The sequence below is a fragment of the Miniopterus schreibersii genome (genome assembly GCF_964146895.1).
Source record: "Miniopterus schreibersii genome assembly, chromosome: 5".
Lineage (NCBI taxonomy): Eukaryota > Metazoa > Chordata > Mammalia > Chiroptera > Miniopteridae > Miniopterus > Miniopterus schreibersii.
In genome coordinates, this window is record NC_138106.1 from 63,553,357 (window position 1) to 63,576,926 (window position 23,570).

Sequence of the window (23,570 nt, forward strand, 5' to 3'; positions counted from 1 at the left end):
AAATATCAACATAAAACATATATGTCTCATTAATTATAATCAGCTAGGAAAACTGAAGGAAATATTACTATCTAATATGACTTCAAGCTGGTAAGTATAAGGCATTTAATGAAAAAATTATTCAAATTAAACTTATATAGATTTCACATGTTCACTTTAGCATATTGCTCCTAAAACGATCAGATAGTCTGAGATTTAAAAATTGGTAATATTTTCAGGAAGCCAAAGAAAAGAGATCTTTGTATAGCTCTGTAAAATGCTTTTCCTCTGTTCCTAGAATATGGGGCAATTATGGTCAATGAATATCCAGAAGATTATCAGTGGGGAAATGTCAAGGAGGGTCAACTGGACTTCTAAGAGAGTATGTAGCACAGAGCAGGCATTTTAATAAATGCCCGGTGAATGAATAAATTATTCTTAAATTAACTAAAATAAACAAAGGTAGATTGAAATACAGCATTCCCCAATAGATTCAAGTCCAATCTTTAAGGAAAAATCTAAGAGACAGATAATTAAAGTTTTAAAAATGGATTGAAAGTCTAATAAATGGAACATCATAGCATAGATTGCTTTGGGTAGGTATGGACATTTTAATGATGTTAATTCTTCCAACCCATGAACATGGTATATTTTCCCATTTGTTTATATCTTCCTCTATTTCTTTTTTCAGTGTCCTGTAGTTTTTCGAGTAAAGGTCTTTTACATCTTTGGTTAAGTTTATTCCTAGGTATCTTATTTTTTTAGTTGCAATGGTAAATGGGATTGTTTTTTAGTTTTTCTTTTTGAGAGGTCATTATTGGTGTATAAAAATGCCATCGATTTCTGGGTGTTAATTTTGTATCCAGCTACCTTGCCAAATTCATTTATCAAATCTAGTAGTACTTTGATGGAGTCTTTAGGGTTTTCTATGTACAATATCATGTCATCTGCAAATAATGACAGTTTTTTTCCTCCTTTCCAATTTGGATGCCTTTTATGTTTTTTCTTGTCTGATCTCTGTGGCAAGGACTTCCAGTGCTATGTTGAATAAGAGTGGTGAGAGTGGACACCCCTGTCTTGTTCCTGTTCTTAGGAGAAATGGTTTTAGTTTTTGCCCATTGAGTATGATGTTAGCTGTAGGTCTGTCATATATAGCCTTTAATATGTTGAGGTATGATCCCTCTCTTCCCACTTTGCTGAGAGTTTTTATCAAAAATGGGTGTTGGATTTTATCGAATGCCTATTCTGCATCTATTGATATGATCATGTGATTTTTGTCTTTCATTTATTTATGTGATGTATCACGTTTATTGAGTTGCAAATATTGTACCAGCCTTGCATCCCTGGAATAAATCCCGCTTGGTCATGGTGTATGATCTTTTTAATATATTGCTGGATTCGATTTGCTAATATTTTGTTGGTTTTTTAGAATCTATGTTCATCAGAGATATTGGCTTGTAATTTTCTTTCTTTGTAGTGTCTTTATCTGGTTTTGGAATTAGGCTAATACGGTCTCGTAAAAAGAGTTTGGAAGTGTTCCTTCCTCTTGGATTTTTTTGGAGAATTTGATTTTTCCAAATTCTTTTGGCAGCATTTAAATTTCTTTACACACACGCACACATTAATAACTTTACATTGCATGCAGAGATGGCATTATAAACAACCTCGAAGGGTGTTAATATAGCCTTTTTGTTTTTTCTTCCCCCTCCTTTCTCTCTCTCCTTCCTACTTCCATCCACATCACTCCCTCTCTCCCCAACCCGGGCTCCTTGATATAAATACCTTGTAAACAGCCCTCGTTTGTCCTCAAACCATTTTATTTTTAAATATATACTTAACTAGCATTGAAGATAATAAGTTGCTAAGAATATACAAATGAAACTAATATTTAAAAATGTCTTTTTCTTGTGTTAAAATATACATAACATAAAAATTACCATTTTAACCATATTTAAGTATACAGTTCAGAAGCATTAACTACAGTTAGATTGTGTAACCATCATCACTATCCATCTTTAGAACTTTTCAACTTTCCAAACTGAAACTCTGTACTCATTAAACAATAGCTCCCTATTTCCTCCCTCCCTGACAACCACCATTCTACTTCCTGCCTCTATGAATGTGGCTACTTTAATTCATGTAAGTGAAATCATACAATATTTATCTTCTTGTGTCTAGTTTATTTCACTTAGCATAATGTCACCAAGGTTCATCTATTTTTTAACATGCGTCAGAATTTCATCACTTTTTATGGATGAAAAATGTTCCTTTGTATGGATATATCACATTTTGTTCAACCATTCATCCACCAATGGACATTTTAGTTGGCTATTGTGGAGTTATGCCGCTATAAACATGGGTGTATGAAAATAGTCTTTTAGATAACATTGTTAATCTGGATGTATACAGTTATTAAAATTATTTGGCAACACTGTTTCCAATTGCTGACACTTAAATTATGAATCAGCTTTACCTAAACTATATAGAAGAAACTATATAGAAAAATATTTCCCTCAAGATCTCAAAAGTCATCTTTGTGCATATAAGCTAATATTTTTCTTGAACATATGTTGGAAAAAAATGTTAAATAAGTAGCTTAAAAAGTAATAGCTTTAGGAAATTGATACTTCCCCAGAACTGGTCATGCACCAAAATCATGTGACATGTGAAAGCATTATGGGAGAGGCTCCGCGTCCTTCTAGGCTCGAAATAAATAAATAAATGGTTGACTTGGGCATATTATAAATTAGTACCTCATTTCTCCACAATTTTTCCTCAACAGAGAGGTCAGGAATGGCTGAAGAAAATCACACCATGAAAAGTGACTTTATCCTCACAGGATTTACAGATCACCCAGAGCTGAAGACCCTTCTCTTTGTGGTGTTTTTGACCATCTATCTGATCACTATGGTGGGGAATCTCAGCCTGATGATACTAATTTCAAAAGAGCATAGTCTTCGCACACCAATGTACATCTTTCTGGGCAACCTGGCTCTTGTGGATTCTTGCTGTGCCTGTGCCGTTACTCCTAAGATGTTAGGGAACTTCTTCTCTGAGAACAGAGTGGTTACCCTCTATGAATGTATGGCACAGTTTTACTTTCTCTGCACTGTTGAAACTGCAGACTGCTTCCTCCTGGCGGCGATGGCCTACGACCGCCATGTGGCCATTTGCAGCCCCCTGCAGTACCACACCGTGATGTCAAAGCAGCTCTGCTTTCAGATGACCACAGGCGCCTACATAGCTGGGAATATGCATTCCATGGTCCATGTAGGGCTTCTGTTCAGGTTAACTTTCTGCGGATCTAACCACATCAACCACTTTTACTGTGATATTCTTCCGTTATACAGGCTCTCCTGTGTTGATCCTTATATCAATGAACTGGTATTATTTGTCTTTTCAGGTTCAATTCAAGTCTTCACCATAGGTTGTGTCTTAATATCTTACCTCTACATTCTCTTTACTATTTTCAAAATGAAATCCAAAGGGGGAAGGGTTAAAGCCTTTTCTACCTGTGCATCCCACTTTTTGTCTGTTGTGTTATTCTATGGATCTCTTTTCTTCATGTACATTAGACCAAATTTGCTTGAAGAAGGAGATAAAGATATACCAGCTGCTATCTTGTTTACAATAGTAGTTCCCTTACTAAACCCTTTTATTTATAGCCTGAGAAATAAGAAAATAATAAGCATCTTGAGAAAAACTTTGAAGAAATATTATCTCAAGAAAGTTTGAAAAAAATGACATGAGCAAGTTATATATAAAATATTTGAAAATGTCATAATAAAATTAATTAAGCAGCAATACATAAAGGAAAAAATATGCACTAAAGAGTAACTGTGCTAAATCTTAACAAAAAAAAATGAGAACCAAACTGAATTCCTTCGAGAAACAACTTAGTATGTTGCCAAGCTCACGGAATGTGTCAGCATCAGGGATTATCAGCATCCAAAATAAAAGCAATAAAACTGGGGGGGAAATAAAAATTTAAAAATTGTCAGACTAAAAAAAGAAATAAAAACAACAAAACTAGCAATTACAAATAGAAAGAAGAATTCTATCAAACATTTGTAGCCAGCCCACTGTAATAATATCTTGGATCATGAACACTCCAAAATTGAGGGTTTAATGTACTTGTGATTTTAACCCAAGGCTAACTCTAAAACCCATACTCTCAATTATCATATAAGAAGTCACGAAGGATCATCCAGAATTGCATCACGGAAGTGCTTAGTTTAGCTCATGCAGTGCAGAACAGCATAGGACTTTTAAGAAATTAATTTCCAAGATTTAAAAATCAGGAGAATATTTATAAAAGCAAGTTTTAACTTCTCTTGAAAAGTAGGGAGATCTGGCAACAATTAGTTTTATTTTATGCCACCTCCTGGCTCCTCTGAGCATATAAATGTGTAACCTTATGTTACAAAATACTTCCTCTCATCATTCTTCATTATTCCAATACTTACTAGCAGTAAAAGTATTTACCAACTTGCTATTATAAACTATAAAATATGCTAATTGAACAATTTCTTACTGTCTCAGCTCACCTATGATAAGTGATAATACAAAAAAGGGGAGAAATTACCAAAACATCCCAGAAGGAGGTAAATACATTTAGTTTTTAAAAGGAAAATCTCATACAGTAGCCAGTTAACTATTGAACTATAGATCTTTAAAAAAAAAACTATTTCAGTTTTATTGGGCAAGAGATTTAGGTAAGAACTTCATAGAAATATGGTAGAACAACCATTAAAATAATTTATTTTAAACAAATCTTATTTTATCTTTTAACTATGAACTTCCTATTTTACTCAGTTTAAATTGTATTCATCTGTTTGTATTATAATTTTATGTTTTGTTGTTCTCGGTGAATCAATTCAATCCCAGGAGACAGAGACAACGAAACTAGTTAGTCCTGTTTACTGTATTAACAAAAAACGCAATTCCTTTTCATAAGGGAACAAAAGCCAAATCCTAATGTGGAAAGGAGTGTATTATCAAATTCGTCTGTTAGTTTTGAAGAAATGCGTCATTATATGATAATATTACTTACAGATATTTTTCCTCTAATACTCCCTTTAGACGATAAAGATAAAAGAACATGCATGAAATAAAGGAAAATTGATTGAGATAAAAATTCAAAACTTCCTGTCAAAAGAAAAAAACTTCTGGGAATTTTTTCTAAACATAACGTTATGTCGAGATATGCACCTATGCTGAACTAGTTCGTCATAAAACCGTAGAGGGAACATGAGAAAAGGACCCCCTCTGGTTGTGACATCCTGCTGGGCGGGTTAGGACTCCTACGGGCAGGCGCCTAGGTTTGCTGGTATGTCAGCTGCACAGATGAGCGGGGAGAGACGTTCAGCACGTTTGCAATAAATCTGCAACATGAAAGAGTTACTTGAGGTCACCACAACTGGGGACAACAGGGCAAAGCTGAGTTAGTCATCCCTGCAAGACAATTATATATAGACTAGCACTGTGAGTAGACAAAGCCATGGAATTTGAGGGGCCCCAAACTATTCTCCTGGTCAAAATATTTCGTTTCTGTAGCAATGACATAGTCTACCATCAGAATGTCGAGACAAACCTGTTGAATGGATTTTATTTTTCTTGCCAAATCAGCAAGAACGAGCATGATCGATGACTAAGAGTATGATTCATGGTCTTAAAAAATGAAATGCGTTATGCTTTCATATTAAAGAAAACTATTTGTGTGGCCGCGCTTTGAGGGGCAGCCCCTGTTCCACTTGCCCCCCACAAGGGAAGGGGTGCGATGTGCATCCCGGGCCTATGGCCATGCCCGGCGCCAGCCGAGATGCTCAAACACTGTATTGGGGAAGAAAGAAAGGCGGGCAGGAAGGGAGAAGAGCAAAAAGAAAAAGCTAAGGTCTTGAAAGTCCAGGTGTTAAAATGGAAATGACTTACTTGGGAGGCGTGACTCCTTATCTGAGTAGCACAAACCAACTCAGCAGCTCTTTGCCAGCCCTTCAGCAGGAAGAGGCCCGAGGAATGAGGGACAAACCTCGAAGCCACTGCTCTCGCACACACCAAAGGCAGATAATGCCCCGGTCGTGAGTCTCCTAGAAAGCCAGGGGCTGCCTGAAGAAGCGGAGCTAAGAGCGGGAGGAGGGAGGGCCCCGAAACACGCTATCTGCTCAGCTTCACTGGACCCCACTAGCAGTCGGGCGAAGCGCAGACTCTGCAAAGTCTGAGCCTGAGCACTCTCAGTCTCACGTGGCCGCAGAGGCAAAGGGCAAGGCTGACATTTCTCACGGCAAGGACTCTTGCAGAAGCCAGCTCGGAGCGCCCGAGAGATGAAAAGCTGGCAGGGCTGAGGGCTGTCCTCCTCTGTAACGCTCCCCGACACCCCCGTGCCCGCCTCAACCCCTCCCGCAGAGCGAGGCATCCTTCCTCCTGTCAGCCCAGGAAAGCGTGTCCCGAGCTTAGTTCCTCTTGGTGTGGGAAGTACATGGGGGACACACAGTAAAAAGAATTGCGAAGGCACAGCCCTGCCTCTTGGGGACTCATCTAGCGCGGGCTATTCAAAAGGAGAGAACTGGTACAGGATATTTACAGTGCATGCCACGTCACTGGCAGAGTAAACTAAACAGCTTCATTCTCCACAGTGCTCCCTCTCTCTTGTCTATTTAACTTGCTTTATATTTAAATATGCAGCCCCTGCTTAGAGGGAAATACTAAGATTTGAGATAAAAAGGTTACTACTCTCTTCCTGAGGCAATATACACCAAGAAAATAACTTATTTGTTCTAAGCTCAACATTTATTAGGTATGTTATATGCATGTACTTATACCTAAAAATGAGTACTGTGGGTAACCAGGCTTAAAAGATTAGCTCACAGACGACCAAAGGTCAGCTGCGTAATCTAAGTGTGTTTATCATGCACCGGTCAGTGAATCCTTACTGAGCACTGCGTCATACACGGGCCGCTGGCTAAGCGCTGTGGGCCGCGAGTGATGCCGGGCTCTGCTCTTGGGAGTTTCAAGGAGCCCAGCAGAGGAAGGTGTTAAACAAAAATCATTACAATTTAATAACGTTTAACTAGACTTCAATGTAGTTCATCTAGTTATCTCAGTTTAATTTTATCAGAAGTTGCACTGTCCAAACTGAGATGTTAGACCCTGTGCCGGGTCTGCAGAAGGTCGTCTAGAAACGCTCATCATCCTCCTCAAGGGGTGCCTTGGGATTAATCAGAGTTTGGAGTGACCCCAAAACCTACCTTAGAGTTTATTAAGGTTTGGGAAGACAGGATCCATGGGGTTTAAAAGAAACAATGACAGCCCTAGCCAGTTTGGCTCAGTGGTTAGTGTCAGCCCACCGGCTGAAGGGTCCTGGGTTCGATTCTGGACAAGAGCACGTACCTCTGTTGCAGGCTCAGTCCCCAGCCCCGGTGGGAGAAGTGCGGGAGGCAACCAATTGATGTGTCTCTCTCACATTGATTTTTTCTCTCTCTCCCTTCCGCTCTCTCTGAAAAAGCAATGGGAAAAATATCCTCCAGCGAGGATTAAAAAAAAAAGTGATGACAAATAGAACCGCTCTCAACCTCGCACTTCACGGCCTGCCGTACCCAAGAACTTCAGAGTGCTGTGAAAAGATAAGAGAACTACCCAAGAAAGACGATCAGGGAAAATTTTGCTGAGGAAGTACATATTAAGCTTTGATTAGAAAGATAAATAGAAATTAGCCAGATTAAAAGTGCGGAAGGAAGTAGAGTGGGGAGCAGGTTAGAAAAAGAGAAAACCTTCTGACAGCCTGTGGTAGGAAAGAGCATTGTTCTAGAGACTGTGACCGTATCACAAATGACTCCAAAATGTAGTGGCATGAAACAATTTTTAACAGTTCTGTAGGTTGATTGGGCTCAACTGGGTGGTTCTTTTTTTTTTTTTTTTTAAATATATCTTTATTGATTTCAGAGGGAGGGAGGGAGAGGGAGAGAGAGATAGAAACATCGATGACAACAGAGTCATTGATCGGCTGCCTCCTGCACGCCCCTGACTGGGGATCAAGCCCGCAACCAGGGCATGTGCCCTGACGGGGAATCGAACCACGATCTCCTGGATCCTAGGCAGACGCTCAACCGCTGAGCCACGCCCGGCAGGGCAACTGGGTGGTTCTTGATTGGAGTCTCCTGGGGTTATAGTAGACAGCGGCTGGGTCAGTGTCATCTGCAGGCTCAGCAGGGCTGGACATGCCAGCTGGCTGGTGCTCAAGGCCGGGAGGAGCACCGGCTGTCACCTGGAAGTTTCGCTTGGGATTTTCACTGCAGCACCTATGGAGGGCCTCTCTGTGTGATCTGGGCTTCATGGCATGGCAGCTGGTTTATGAGACAGAGCATCCCACCAGTGAGTATTCTGAAACCAAGTGTTCCAAGACAACCAATCGGAAGTCACATATAGCTTTATATGTGACTTACAGCCATTCATAGTATCACTTTAACCAAACTCAAATGGTCAAAGCAATCACCAGGATTCAAGGGAGGAGAAACGGTGGGTGATCAAAAAATCATCAGGCCATGTTCCTAAACTGCTGTAGGATGGCCCACTGGAAAAAACCGAAGGCCAGTGTGTCTAAAGTACAGAAATTGCTGGTGACCGTGTAAGGCCACTTAAAGAAATTGTGAACTATTCTAGGAGTAATTGATCCATTGAGGGGATGGGAGGAACTTGGATTCCTGCGGCTTGTTCTCAGGCTCCTAAAATCAACCACTACCACATGCAATGCAATTTGATTTGGATGGTTAATTTTTAAAAATTGTTGGTAAATAAGTAATTATTGAGAATAATGTAGGGATCATAAAAATTTTTCCTTTGAATCAAGAATCTAATTTTCTTTACAGAGGCCTAATCACACCAGCTACAGGTTCCCTGAAAGTACTGGATTAGATAAGTAATTTGGAAATGTAGCCAAAACAAACAAGGTTTCCTATTCCCTCCTGCCAAATCTGAACCGTCAGACTAGCCACTGACTGGAGTATACTGGATCTGCAGGCAGACTCTTCATACACACCTCCAACCAGCAGTGGTGTGTGACGGATGCGGGCCCGTCTCAAACAGCGTCATCAGCCTGGAAAGCACAGGAGGGAAACAGCTTCTAGAAAGCAGGCACTGTGCCAGGTCTATTTACTTGACAGAGCCTACTCTCTCCTTCTAACAATCTGCGTAGGAGAGAAAGAATCCTACTTACTGCTTTTAAACATAGCTTTCTAGCATATTTTGCAAACATAGCTATCCCACTGGCATCATTTAGGAAGGTTTAAAACATTGCAGTGACCTGGCCACACCCCAGACCAAGATCAGAATCTCTAGGGCATAAGTTTCTGAAAAACATTTTTAGTAACTGTACTTAGTTTTTAAAAAATACATATTGATCTAAAGGAAAAACTCAACCTGTTAGATAGGTGACACTGAGGAAAGTCTGAAATAATGGGTCTGCCTCCCGTTTCCACAAGTCTGACCTGTTAGCATGTCTGACTCTTTAGCATTCTCCAGGCAATTCTAATGTGTGGCCTAAGCTGAGAACCCAGCTTCATAAATTTGGTAACCCCATCCCCTCTTAATGTCACCAGTCATAACTAGCATTTTTTGAGGGGCTCATTTAAGCTGAGCAACTGACACAATCATTATTGCAACTCTAAGAGGCAGGTATGATAACATTTCACAGATAGGGAGAGTGAGGATCGAGAAAGGCAACAGACCTGGGATTGCAAATTTAGCATTGTCTCCTGAGCTGGATACTTAACCTCCATACACTTTGTTGCTTTTTGTGGATGCCATGATCCCAGCAATCTCTCCAAACAATACATTTCTTCTTGTGTAGTGAGATTTGGAGAAACTGGGATAGTTCATTCCAATACTCCCCCATTAAAGAGAACATAAACTTCTGTAGAAGTTAAGGAAGAAGATTCTACTAGAGATTGGAAAATGTGTGGTAGAGATTAAGAAACAGTCAGAGATGGTTAAAACTATCAAGCAGCTAAAGCCAAGTTGCATAATCTTTTTAACAGAATCACTTTATAGTTTTTAACAGCCATCCTTTGAAGCTGAAAATAAGAAAACTGGATAGCGCATATGAAGATAAGGCTAAAGATCGAGAAGAAATATGCCAAGGGATATTATGAGAATAAAAGAATCAAAGTCCCTTGTGAACTACCAATGACAAAACAAGCGGAGTCCAGAAAATCAAGAGCAGGAGCCTAGAAGACTGGGAGGGGCTGGAAGGCTGCGGGAGAGGTAAGGTAAAGTTCACATTCTGGGACTCCAAGCCACAAGAGGGAAGGTGGTGCATTACCCAGAAAGTCAGGCATTTTAGCCCTTTGCAGTCGTTTGTCTACTCTCAGCCACCAAAGCTTTTTTACCGTTCCGGTCGTATGTCTGCTCTCAGCCACCACAGCAAGGAACCGTACGAATCTTAACTCTATTCATTCATGTATCAGTTCATAATTTCTCGTTTATCCTTCATAATCTTGCATGTTATGTATCACTGCTCTTTCAATGGAAATTATTTCCGACCAGTACGACACCCATGTCCAAATTTAATATGACCGCAAAGGGTTAAAAGGCGGAGACAAAACAAGAATTATCTTTCTCTCCTTATTTCACATTTTTAAACTCAACAAAAATAAAAATATAAAGTGGATCTTGCTTTATACAAGTTTGCTGCAAGTATGTAAATGTTAGTATCAAATAATGTATTGATTTTGCTACTAGAAATGCTTGTACTAAAGAGGATTGAAGTAACTCTTATGGTAACTTCTATGTAGCAAATCTAATTTATTCTTTTGCAATTTAGAATTTCCACATAGTGAATTTGCAGGACATTGGCACGTCATTTGATCCAAGGGAAAAACGTATCTCATTACAATACTGTGTTCCAACGGCTAATGAGCAACAGACAAAAGAATTCCTATCCATAGCTGTGCTTCCTTGTTTTAATTTTCTTTTCAAGGTATGAATCATTATTCCCTAATGAGTAGAAAGCTGGAAGGAGGTCAAGACTCCACCCATCTGTGCCAGGACAAAGTTTCCTCCAGCTTGTGAAGTAATTTGCATCTTCAGAACTGCACCCACTGCCTGCTCCTTTCCCTTGCTAGGAAACTTCAGGAAGTGTTGCAACTGGCAAATCAGGTAAATTCAACAGGCTGTTTTTGTTTCAGGTGAAAGCCAAGATGAGGGTTAAATTTTAGAATGTCCTCACACCATGTATTTTACAGTCAACTGAAGATGTCTGGATCTATAAGTTTTAACTGCTAGTATACAATTTGATGTCATCTTTGAAATAGAAAAACCAAATTCTAAATTGATTTGTTGTATGATTATCTCATTCTTTTCACTTGTTTAACGAAATCAGTTCACCCCTAAGTGAGTTATCAAGTGTATCCTGCCCCCAATACACACACACACACACACACACACACACACACACACACACACACAGAGCAGGCAAACCTAACACATTGCTATTAAATTCTTGAGACCCTGGTGTTATCATGATATAAATAGTAGGAATAGAATTAACTGAATAAATTCTTCTCGAATTATGATGCCTTTTTTATTGTATGAACTTTTACTGTTTTTATGGCTAGCCCTAAGAAATTTTGGAATGAGTCTTTTGCTAAAAACGATATAGAAGATATCACATCATTCAGTTATGAGGTTAGGAACCATTCGACAATAAAGATAAATTGTTTTAAAAATTAAGATTTTAAAACAGGTTTCTTAAGTTGCCATAAAGCTCATTCTGAAAAATCTGAAAATTACTTTTTTACTTTGGGGGTTACTTTCAAAGATTAGGTGAAGAGATTAATAGGACTTTACTTGCCACTCACTTTATGTATTAATTTAAAAAATGGTCAAATATCAGAAATTCATATGATTCTACTAGCTCTTTAGAATCATGAGACAGCTGAAAAACTACTGTAATTTTCACATTGAATGAAACAACATGGCCCTATGTATTCCAAAGAAAAATGTCTTCACAGGAGAGGATGACTTCAGCTATTCTGCAACGTGCTTAAAATATCAACTACAGCCTGGTCAGGCGGCTCAGCAGTTGAGCACTGACCTAGGATCCAGGAGATCGTGGTTCGATTCCTGGTCAGCGCACATGCCCGGGTTGCCAGCTCGATCCCCAGTCAGGGGCGTGCAGGAGGCGGGCCTGCACGAGGCAGCTGATCAATGACGACTCTCTCATCATTGATGTCTCTCTCTCTCTCTCCCCCCCTTCCTCTCTCTGAAATCAATAAAGATATATTTTAAATACATATGTGTGTGTGTGTGTGTACACACACACACACACACACACACACACACACATATCAACTACAACACATACTTAGCACAGGGGCTTATGGTGCTAGCTTTCCATATTACAGGATGCTACTGGTAAGGCTGTAACACAAAAGTCAGTCTGACTGAGTTTCGAGACTGATGTTACAATGACAGTCACAGATAACTTTGGAGTGACAAGAGGCAGGGACCACTGTCTAAAATAATTCCCAACACAAAAATGCCCTGTTGTTCAGTCACTTTAAAATCCCATTCCCCAAAGCGTTTTGTGTTTGTTCACTTAGCTTTTCTCCTGCCTACCTTCCACAGAAGGTGCTGAAGGGCAATGACACTTCAAGAGTAAGGAAGAGAGGGAGAACCGAGTAGTGAGCCATTTCCTAGGCAATAATCAGCTGCAGAGTAATACCGGATTTGTTGGAAGTCAAAAGCTGACTTGATTATTTCTTTAGTATAGAACACAAGTACCCACAGCCATTAAGTGAAATTATTAAAAAAACTAGCCACATTAAGTATGACAGAGATCACAAAACCACTTTGAAAACATGTTTTAAAACTCTGAAACATAAGAGATAAAGAGTCTTATTTTCTAGTGTGGTTAAGAGGTTCCTATATTTCCTGGAAGATAAAACAGAGGCCCAAACACTGGGCATAAAGATAGGCCTATAAAGCAACAAAGCATTTTCCAGAGATAACCACAGAGACGCTCATTCAGAATCTTGTGCTCCTTTATCCTAAGGTATTAGGATTTAAATCAACTTGAGTCTCTTCTCATTTTTAATTTTATTTTTTATAAAAGACAGATCTAGGATAGTGTAAGAAATTACTAAGTTACATTTTAAAAAATCTGTCAAGTGCTACAGTAATGAAATAAATAAGATTTTCAAAACTTCAATGTTTATAGACATATTTATCAAAAAATGGTTGAATTTAATGACATTAAATAATGCTGATACACACCAGGAAGGGACTGAGGCAAGGAAAGGCACATCATTTCACAAAGAAATAAAGACCATAGTTGGAAGTTAACAACCATCCCGGTTGTGGTAGCTTTCCTAACTCCAGAGGGTCTTTATGGTGGAACGTTCTTTATGGTACTTAGTTAAAATAAAGAGATAGCAGTTGAAGAATTTTACTCTGTGTTCCCGAAGTAGTATTAAAAAGAAAGCAATCTTGTAATAAGCCAGCTGTATTAAGGGGAAGGAGCAAAAATCCAAAATGGTTTGGTGGTACTAAAAATCCTACTGACATATTAAGGAGAGTTTTTTTAAAAAAAAGTAAAATTAGGTTAATCTTGTTTGGCTGAACTGGAACTCCTGCAGTTCCAAAGTTAAAATTTCAAGTAAATTCTATTATTTTTCACTTCCTTTCTTGTAGACAGACACGGTGTAGATAAACAGCTGTCATATTTCATCTCAGTGTAGCTATATGCCAGCCAATATTTAGGGAAAAGGATCTTAGATAATTTCCCGACTTTACGTAGCTTAAGTTTCCGAAAACAGCATTAATACCTCTGGCTGACCGGCTAACTATAACAGCAAAGTGAACATAAGTTTTGACAATGATGAGGTTTCCCAGTGAAAATAAAATTTCCAGTTCAGTGAATACAATCACTTTACTGAAAAGTCTAACAGACATCAGCAGAACTTATTCTGGGTCAATTTCCCACTATCAGTTATCTTTCACAAATTTGTGCCAAGTATCTACCCATTCCCTTCTGTCTGGACTCTGACCCTAGATTAGTTTGTTTGAAATATGGAATCCCTCAGAGTAATGCATATAAATTTTAGTTGTATTAAAAAACAACTGTGTGAATAAATAAAGCGGATTTTCAAGATAAAATAATATATCCGCAAAAAAATAGTTAAATTAAAAACAATTGGGGAGGGGGCAAGGGAAAATATTACTCTTAAAAAATAATAAAAATGGAAATTGTATAGCAGCTAGTTTCCCCCTCATGCCACACGATATGCCTTCATTAAGGTGTACTCTTTCCGGTTGGTATGAGCTGCCCAGATGAAAAGAGCAGAAGCCATGAACTGTAAGGGAGCTGAGACACAAGCCAGGCAGAAGGACCATCCAAATTCACCAGACACATTCTCAGGCAGCTTTAGTTTTTGGTGGAGCAGTTCAATTCCAGCCACGTAACAACTCACTGAGCCCAGTGTGCACAGACCTTGGAGGGAAATTCAGAACACAAAATAAAACATAAGCAGATAAGATCACCATAAGAATTTTTCAGGCAATGTGACAGGGCAATGATATATGAGTGTTTAAGAATTACAACTCTTCGGTCTCTAGGGAGACAGAAAGAAGATAAAATATTAAGTCTGATGACAAACACACCTGCAAGGAGATGGAGAATGCCTGTGGCAATGGCAGGATACAAGCTTCGGCAGATACAAGCACAAAGTCCAATCAAAGCCCCAAAGCACATCAAACCTAAACTAACAAAAGGTAAAAGGAACTGGCAACGCCAAAGATCTGGAATAAAAAAGAGAAAAAAAATGTTACCACGGTTCCAGACAGTTTTCCCGCAATGGCAATTTCTTTCATATTCTATATAGATCTTTTCTCAAAAATCAGAAAGGAATATTGAGGTTTTGTAAAGCATACTGTTCAAAAGAATGCTAACTTTGTCCTGATAAAAGTAAAAGGACACTAACAGTTAACAATTACTGATCTCAGCAGGACAGGTCTACAAACTAGCAGAGAGAGCATTTGAAGCAAAACATTCTGGCTCTACATACAAACAAATCTAAGTCCTTACAGGATCTATGGCAGGAATAACAAGTCAATGAATGGTGATGATAAAAAAAAAAAACCGGTTGAAAAATATACATAAAGATCCTCTACTAAGGATCTGGTATTTACCAGACACTCAATAAATGGCAGTTGTAATTATCATAAATTCCTTCAACTACATGGGAAGAAAGCTGATGACTTTATAAAGCATCCCATTCCATTTTTAAGTTATTTTAACTATTAGCAATGTATTATAATATCAGCTCCAAACCAAATCTACCTTTTAATGTTAGTTTTACTTCTGGAACTATTCATAAAAGTCTTTTCTCTAACTAAAAGTCCTTCAAACTCTGTTAGTAATAGATAAACTTCTTCCTATGAATTTGCAAGGCAAGATTGATACTTGCCATTTAATCAATGTTTCTTCTCATGACATGGTCAATCTTCCAGGTAAGCTCCACTAAGTCTCTATAGATTAGAAACTAGGTCCAAATCTGAAGACATATCTCTTGGGTAGCACGATCTTCAAGGAATAATAAATACTCCTAATATATACTTTCATTTATTTTTGACACCTACACTTCTGTTACTACCACCTGAGACTTGATTAACACTTGTGGCAGGCCTGACATTCAATTGACTCATACAGAGCCTGCAGTCAACTGTTTTCACACATCCCTACCTGAACTCAGGAAGCTGAAGTGTTTAACTCAAATATAGGAATTTATTTTTTATCCCTATTAAATTTCCTCTTTAAATGGGCTCATTAATAACACCTTTTGAAGGGTCTGAATTTTGTCATCCAATGTGTTATTTTGCTCTTTCAACTTCCTATTTGCGGTTTGGTAAGTATGTACCTAACTTCTAAAATATGTTATCAACAGATCAGAGTTTGTTGAGATACTGTTAGAGATCTTATTTCAAGTTGACACTGTGTAGTAACTCATCTTGTTCTAAAATCAGAGTTCAAAAAAACGGCAAAATTATTTCCTATTTTTCCCTAATTGTCCTACAGATATCAAAGTACTCACAAGTCCGAAGCAGATCAATCCCAGTATTGTGGTTTCCAGGATCAACAAATTTTGCCATGAACTGCTCATTTAGGGTGAAACTCATGCATCTTGTGACCACATCAAATGATTCTGGAACAAGAACAACAATGATTGCTTGTTGTTTTAGTTATAAGCATTTAACAAAAAATCTCTTTTGAGTAATTATTCTCTGAAATAAAGTGATACAGAAAGATGTTCCCAGAGGAGACAGCAGCCTCTTTAGCCCTGACATGTAGGATCAATGCCCAATAGATGCCAGTGGTTCTCAGTGGCAGGCTTAAGACATGGGCACAAGAAAGGGAGAAAAAAGTAGGAGGATATGAATGAGGACATGTAAGAAGATGAGAAAGGAGGAGGGACACAAACAAACAGAACTTTGATCTTCTTCCCTAACCTACTCCACCAGCCATCTTCCTCATCTCAGGTAATGACAATTCCACCCTTCCAGTTCCTCAGCCTAGAAATTTTAGTCAATCTTGCCCACATGCATCCCATCAGGAAATTCAAGAGGCTCTACCTTCAAAATATATTTAGAGTCCAGCCAGTGCTCAGTACTACCACCCTGGTCTGAGTCACAATCATCTCTCACCTGAATTAGTGCATAAACCTCCTAACTAGTCTCCTGGCTTCCACCATTGCCTGTCACGTGTATTCAACATATCAGCCTAGGTGACCAGATCATCTCTCTTCTGCTCAAAGCACCCCAATGGCTCCATCACATTCAGAGTAAAAACTGAAGTCCTCTTCATGCCTAGAGAATCCTGCATTATTTGCACTACCCCCACTCCCAGAGCACACGTCTCTGACAGAATACCCACTCTCCCTCTCCTTCCACTCCAGCCCAGGGGCTTCCTTGCTGGTCCTTGACTATTTTAGGCATGCTCCCAACACAGGGCCTTTGCAGTTATTGCTTCTTCCAACCTAAATGATTCCCTCTGCTTCCATAATTACCTATTTGGCCAACACCTTCACCTATATCAAGTCTTTTCTCAAGTGATATCTTCTTGTTGGAGCCTATCCTGCCTATACTACTGAATATCGTAAACTTATGCCCACCAACATAGTATGTATTTCCAACTTCCCTTTGTTATATTTTTTCATAGCACATGTCATCTTCTAACATACAATTATTTATTGTTTATACTATGGTTATACCTATGGTTATTGCCTGTGACCCCTTACTAGAATGTAAGTAGTTCCCCCAGGAGTAAGAATTTTTATTTTTACTTTCTCTGATGTACTCCAAGCTTCTAGGCCCTGGAACATGGAAACATACAATAAATATTTGTTGAATGAAGGATAAATGGTTGCTAAGATTCAAATATCAAGTACTCCCATGTTCTCATAGAGTTAAACATTTTACAATAAATTTTAACCAACTTTCTCTCTTGCAAACTACCTTTTTCCCCCCATATAAAATCACAACTACCATTCTTCTGATGTATGGCAGCTCAAGCCTGTTGTGCTGGGATCTGAATACAGTGATTCTCACCAAGAGGCCAACAGACGTAGCCACAAATAAAACACAAAATATAAAGTTGTTCCTTACAAAAAGCTCTAAAGTTTCCATTTTAATAACTGGAAATTAAAATTTTTAAATGTTAATAATGCTTGCATAGTACGGGGAAGGCCTGAGGAGGGGTGGGGGAGGGGTAGAGGGGGTCAATGGGGGGGAAAAGGGGGGACATCTGTAATACTTTCAACAATAAGAATTTTTTTTTTTTTTTAATACATCTTTATTAATTTCAGAGAGAGGAAAGGAGAGGGAGAGAGGCAGAAACATCAATGATGAGAGAGTCACTGATCGGCTGCCTCCTGCACGCCCCTGACTGGGGATCAAGCCCGCAACCCGGGCATGTGCCCTGACCGGGAATGGAACCCTGATCGCCTGGATCCTAGGTCAACACTCAACCGCTGAGCCACATCCGGCTGGGCAAGAATAAATTTTTAAAAAAAGAATGCTTGCAAAATAAACCTGAGAGACAATTTCTTAGATTATTTTTCTTCTGTACATTTTTAACCTACAAACTCTATCAAGATTGTTGTAAAACAGCCCTGGCAGGTGTGGCTTAGTTGGGCGTTGCCCTGTGCACTGAAGCATCGCACGTTTGATTCCCAGTTGGGGCACATGCCCAGGTTGTGGGCTTGATCCCTGGGAGGGGGCGTGCAGGAGGAAGAGATCCACGTTCCACTCTCATATGGATGATTCTCTCTCTTTCTCCCCTTCCCTTTCCTTTACCCTCTCTCTAAAAATAAATAAAAAATCTTCTAAAAAATTGTAGAAGTCTCAAATATGCACAGATCTAAATGTAGAGTTGGTCAAATTATATCCTCTAAGATTTAGGGGGGCAAATGATACTATCTACTAAAACACAGCTAACACATAAAAGGACTATCAATTCATATTTGTTGAACTGATTTTGGATACTAGTCCTTTTTACCAGTTGCTAAGTATTTAAAGTCTCCCAATGTACTTTTCCAATTATTTCCTCATGACATGTGAGATTAATAAAAAGGGTTTTAATGAATAGATAAATAAGTACTAAGATTTAAAATGTCTTTCCCAAGATAAGGACAGTTACTCACCTAACGAATATTTATGAGTACAATGGTTAAGTCATGGAAGGTGGAAGGAGAAGGTGGTATGGAGAGAAGACACACATAAGATTTATTTCTTTGAGGAGAGAAAGAACTCATAAACCAGCTTATACATAACTGGGCCATCACCATATCACTTTGTCCATTTTTGAAACAGGTAAAGAAGACAGAAGTTAAAAAGAGAAATACCTGTCCTTTCTTGGTTATTCCAATATATGTTCTGGGGTATAGTGATACACCGTCTCCACAATCCCATTGTGCCATTATATCGAAAAAGTGCATCAGTATAAGTCTTTTCATCTGCCTCATCACTAGCGAAGTCACTCCAGATGCTTTTGTTCAGATCACTGGAATTTTCTTGAACTGGACTTCGATATTCGTACCAGAAGTCTGTGCCAATTGAGGCTGCCATGTAGATGGTGGAAATGAGGCTAAGCACACAAGCAATTACAAATGCTGTAGCAAAACGGTTATCCATTCTGGCATTCAGACTGCTCTGTATAAAAGTTGAAGAAAAGTCAGACTCAAGGACAAATAAAGATTATTTTGAAAGAAATTATCTCCAAATTACCCTTTACTCCCCATCCTTTGGCTATTTAATGTCTACTCATTAAGGAGTTTGTTGTTGTTGCTGTTTTTTAAAAAACACACACACACAAAACCACATGTTTTTAATTAAGTTCAAAACAAAAGTCATCATGAAAGTACTTATTGAAAGTTCACATACCCAGGATGCTACGGAGACAGAGGTCTTGTTCTCTAGTCTATCACCTGCACACTAAAACAGACAACACTGAAAAGGACATACACATTACAGATACAAACAACAGACATGCCCAGGGTCAGCAGCGCACCATGCATAAATTTTTAATCACAGGTTGAATGTTTACACAAGCTGCAGAGCGTTAAGCGCTCGGGGTCTGAGTGTGAAAAGGGCACAAGAAAAGGAAGCAGAGGAAATCCGCTCCTCCCGGTTTCCCCTGAAGAGGGAAACCTAGAAACAGGGCTTAGCGTCGGGAAGGCTGCGTTGAAGCTATCTGCGAACCCATAGAGGAGAAAGGCTGGTCCAGGTGCACAGAAGAGCAAGAACAACGTAACACACGATGCTAGGTGTCCGTCTGCCCCTAATCCGCTAAAGCTGAGCCCAGCTCCTTCACGCAGCCAAACCCTCCGCTCCTACCCACTCCCCATTCCTTATACTTCCGAACCTCATCTGCAAACTGAGTGATCTCTCTTCAGCCGTAAAGAAAACTCTGAATTAGACAAAACATGAACCCTCCCAAGGCGGGGACGCGGGCTCAGCGGCGGTAGTAAATGGCCGCAGAAAAATGACTCAAGGCGGATCCCGCTGAGTCAAATCCTGCAAGTAGGAGCCGCGACCGCGCCAAACGCCGCTCGGAGGGGCCCCAAACAGGCTCGCCAACTGCCGCGACGGAGTTTGGGCGATGCGAGTGACTCGGGAGAGGTCAGGGCAATTTCAGTCATTAACGATAACTCCTGAAGTTGGGTCTGTATTTTTAGGCTTTTTAACCCTCTTTCATCGCGGGGCTTCCAAATGACCTTAAAGGGTCCCGGCGCCCGGAGCGGCGGCTCCCCCAGGCCGGACGCCTGGCGCTGTCACCTCGCGGGGCGCGACCCTGGGGCCGCGGCAGGCGAACGCGGGGCCGGGCCGGGGGGGGTTGCCCCGCGCAGCCCTCGGCCAGGGGCCCCAGGTACCGGAGCAGGCCCCTCCCCAGACCACTTGGCCGAGGGACGTCCCCCGCCGCCGCCTCGCCGCTCAGAACCCGCCCACCCCAGCCGCGCACGGGGAAGGGACCCCTCCTTAAACCGCAGTGGCAACGTCGCACGGCTACGCGACCCCCGCCCAGCGACGCCGGCCCCGCTCACTCACCGCCCATCCTCCTGCTCCGCCAGCTTCACCCTTAAGCTCAGACCACAGCGCCCTACTCGCCCCGCGCCTCCTCTGACGCACTTCCCTGCAGAGCCCGCCCCCTCCATAACTCCCTCGCCTCCGCCCCCGCCCCCGGCCTGGCCGAGGCCCGAGGCCGAGGGGGCTTGTGGGAGTTGTAGGAGGGACCGAGGAAGAGCCGAGAGGGGAGGTGGACGGCATGCGCGGCGCGAGCGCCCGGCGCCTTGTGGGAGTTGTAGTTCAGCTCCCGAGGGAGCGCAGCGCGCAAACGGGAGGTCCGGGCTGGTGGAGGCTGATGGGTTCTTCTATTTTACGGAGGAAGGGACTAGATAAGAGGAACTGCGCACAGACAAGGCGAACTGTTCACGGCTAAGGATCCCCGCTGGTCACTGATTGTGACCTATGTAACTCAGGTTTTAAAGTTTAAAGAGGAAGAGACCACCTCAATTCAAAGACCAGGGAACTGAGCCCAGGGTGAGTGAGTAACTATCAAACTTGAATATTGTGGTGAGCTGACGAGCTTTGTGTCATTAGACAGTCTACTTGACTTCAAGTTTTAGTTTTATTTTCTCCTAAATATGGATGTTGTCAATAGCCCCAATCCCAAGTGGTCATTGTGAGGATTAAATGAGAAAAAATACATATAAAATGCCCAGCGCGGGGCCTGAGGCATAGTAAACAATTATTAAATTATTAGTATTTGAAAATATTTGTTGAACATCTAAAATGTTTAAGTAGAGTCAGTATATACAGCTTTTAAAAGCTCCTGATCCCCCTGGAGGGTGAAAATAAGCCATTTCTAGAGTAGGTGTCTCTGCTCACTTCAGCAGCTTTTACAAACCTCTGGACTGTCAAGTTACTAGGAAAGACTTACCAGGACCAGATTTCAGGCCTCCTTGTTTAGCTCTGCTCAAGCATAATACATAAGTCTTCGTGATTCAAGATGGTTGTTTCTGGGGAGGCCTGCCAATCAGGATGTCGCTTCCATCCATCAGATCTGCAGAATACCTAGGAAACACACAAAACACATTTTACTCACCAATTTAGTATGGACCTGGAAGTGTCTGCATGTTTGAGGTTGTGACCATCCTGCACACTCAGCACAGAGGACTTGCACTGTCTCACCACATGCAGTATCTCCAAGCCCACAACTGTATTTCTGATTTATCTCAGCATCTTGGGTAAAGTTTTCTGTTTTCTCTTTACTTGTTGTGTGGGTAGGCAATATAAATACTTAATAAAATAATGGAGCTAAATTTCTGCTTCTGTTTCTTACTCTGCTGTTTGGGAAACAGTAGCTGGCCTGAAATATTTTTACAAAATGTTAAAGATAATTTAGTGCAACCGTGTACAGATTATGCAGTTTAGATTTAAAAGCAAAGTTGAACTGGACTTCTGGTTTAACTTGCTAAGGATGGTTCTAGTTTCAGCAGGAAGGTGTTAAAGTTACATTACAGTTTAAATAAACCAACAACTGAAAATCTAGATATGCAGATATTATTTGTTTATGTTATGCACTTACAAAACAACTCTTAATATAAGAGTTCCCTTTCATACCAAAGTCCCTAATCTACTTAAATATTATTTTTTAATTGCACATTTTTTAGGAACTAGAAATTATGTTAAGTAAGATACATCTACATATGTTTTTCTCATAAAAATTTTGTTGTGGTTGTTTTTCTTGTAAACATAGTAGCACAGAAAGAAGAAAAAGAGAAATATATGCAAGCTCTGGGTTCCAATCAACAACCATCCTAAAAAACTATCATTTTTAAAAATGTCCCTGTATCAATTCATTGTAGAACAATCGAAGAATTAAACAGGAACAAGGCAAATAGAAAACTGCATCTAAAAGGGCTCTTTCCTCAAGATGGCAGAGTAGAATGGAAGGAGACTTGACTTGGGGTGGCGAACACGCAATACAGTGTACAAATGATGCGTTGCGGAATTGTGCACCTGAAAACTTGTATAATTTTGTAAACTGGTGTCAACCCAATAAATTCAATAAAAAGGGAAAAAAAGGTGGAGTAGGAAATGCTGCGCTCACTTCCTCCCACAACCACATCAAAATTACAAACACCCTGGCTTGGTAGCTCAGTTGTTTAGAGCATTGTCCCAGTGTGCCAAGGTTTCAGGTTCGCTCCCTGGTCATGGCACATACAAGAATCAACCAGAGAATGCATAAATAAGTGGAACAACAAATCTATGTTTCCCTCTCTTTCCAAGAGGTTTTCAAAAAGTCCCTAATCACTGAGAATGACTCAAAATTCAAGCGTAATTCAATCCAGATCTACAAACACACACTGACCACCTACTGAATGCCAGACACTGTGCTGAGTACCAGGAACACCAATATAAATACAATTTTTGTTATGAACACCATAAATCCAGATTAAATCAAGTATGTTCCTAGAATAGCAACATCACTGCTGTTTCTGTAAATATGGAGTACCAAGGGAAATATCCCAATAAATGAAGGCGGGGAGGACTCTGGTAACAGCAAACACTTAATTTGGTAGGATATATTACATTATATTGCACTAAACTCTCCATGTAACTGTCAGAATAAAAATCATTAACTCTTAGAGTATAAACAGATCTCTTAAACTAGACTGTTTAAATAGTTATACACTTTACACAAGAGTGCTTTTTCCTCCTAACAAATAAATATACCATCACTCTGATGAGATTAATGAAAAACAGTTTGCTTCATGGTATTTGCCATTTATTCTAGGGTTCATCAGGAAAGCATATATGAACAAAGATTTCTGTCTGCTGTGCTATATGCTACATAAGCTGATGAGCCCCTATTTGATATGGGGGCCAGAGTGGTTGGCAAAGCAGCAGCAGAAGTAATGTATCACAATGCCAGTTGTGGTGGCTGTATCCACCCAAAACCTCACAAAATCTCAGCCCACCTGTGAAGCAGAGGCTGAAAGTCACAGCTGTGGCCATGTGATAGATGATAATAGAGTCGCTTG

The 23,570-nt window shown here is 40.1% G+C and overlaps 2 protein-coding genes across 10 annotated transcripts; one reads left to right on the forward strand and one right to left on the reverse strand.

Moving 5' to 3' along the window:
- Nucleotides 1-2,772: 2,772 nt before the first annotated feature.
- On the forward strand, nucleotides 2,773-3,714 carry LOC308558139 (olfactory receptor 5K1; the record flags this gene model as incomplete). The annotated part of the gene is made up of 1 exon (XM_081139364.1): nucleotides 2,773-3,714. The coding sequence occupies one exon, from the start codon at nucleotides 2,773-2,775 to the stop codon at nucleotides 3,712-3,714; it is 942 nt and encodes a 313-aa protein (XP_080995490.1).
- Nucleotides 3,715-13,053: 9,339 nt separating this feature from the next.
- Nucleotides 13,054-20,715, reverse strand: CLDND1 (claudin domain containing 1). 9 transcript variants are annotated; one of them, XM_081138606.1, is made up of 6 exons: nucleotides 20,572-20,705; nucleotides 19,408-19,473; nucleotides 18,870-19,111; nucleotides 16,062-16,172; nucleotides 14,632-14,769; nucleotides 13,054-14,461 (listed from the first exon to the last, which is right to left on the reverse strand). In XM_081138606.1, the coding sequence occupies exons 3-6, from the start codon at nucleotides 19,090-19,092 to the stop codon at nucleotides 14,241-14,243; spliced, it is 693 nt and encodes a 230-aa protein (XP_080994732.1). In that variant the 5' UTR covers nucleotides 19,093-19,111; nucleotides 19,408-19,473; nucleotides 20,572-20,705; the 3' UTR covers nucleotides 13,054-14,240. The 9 variants fall into 9 exon arrangements, with proteins under 9 accessions (XP_080994732.1, XP_080994733.1, XP_080994728.1 ...); XM_081138607.1 differs by having other exon boundaries at nucleotides 19,408-19,451; nucleotides 20,572-20,673; XM_081138602.1 differs by having other exon boundaries at nucleotides 18,870-19,176; nucleotides 20,572-20,660.
- Between the last annotated feature and the right edge of the window lie 2,855 nt (nucleotides 20,716-23,570).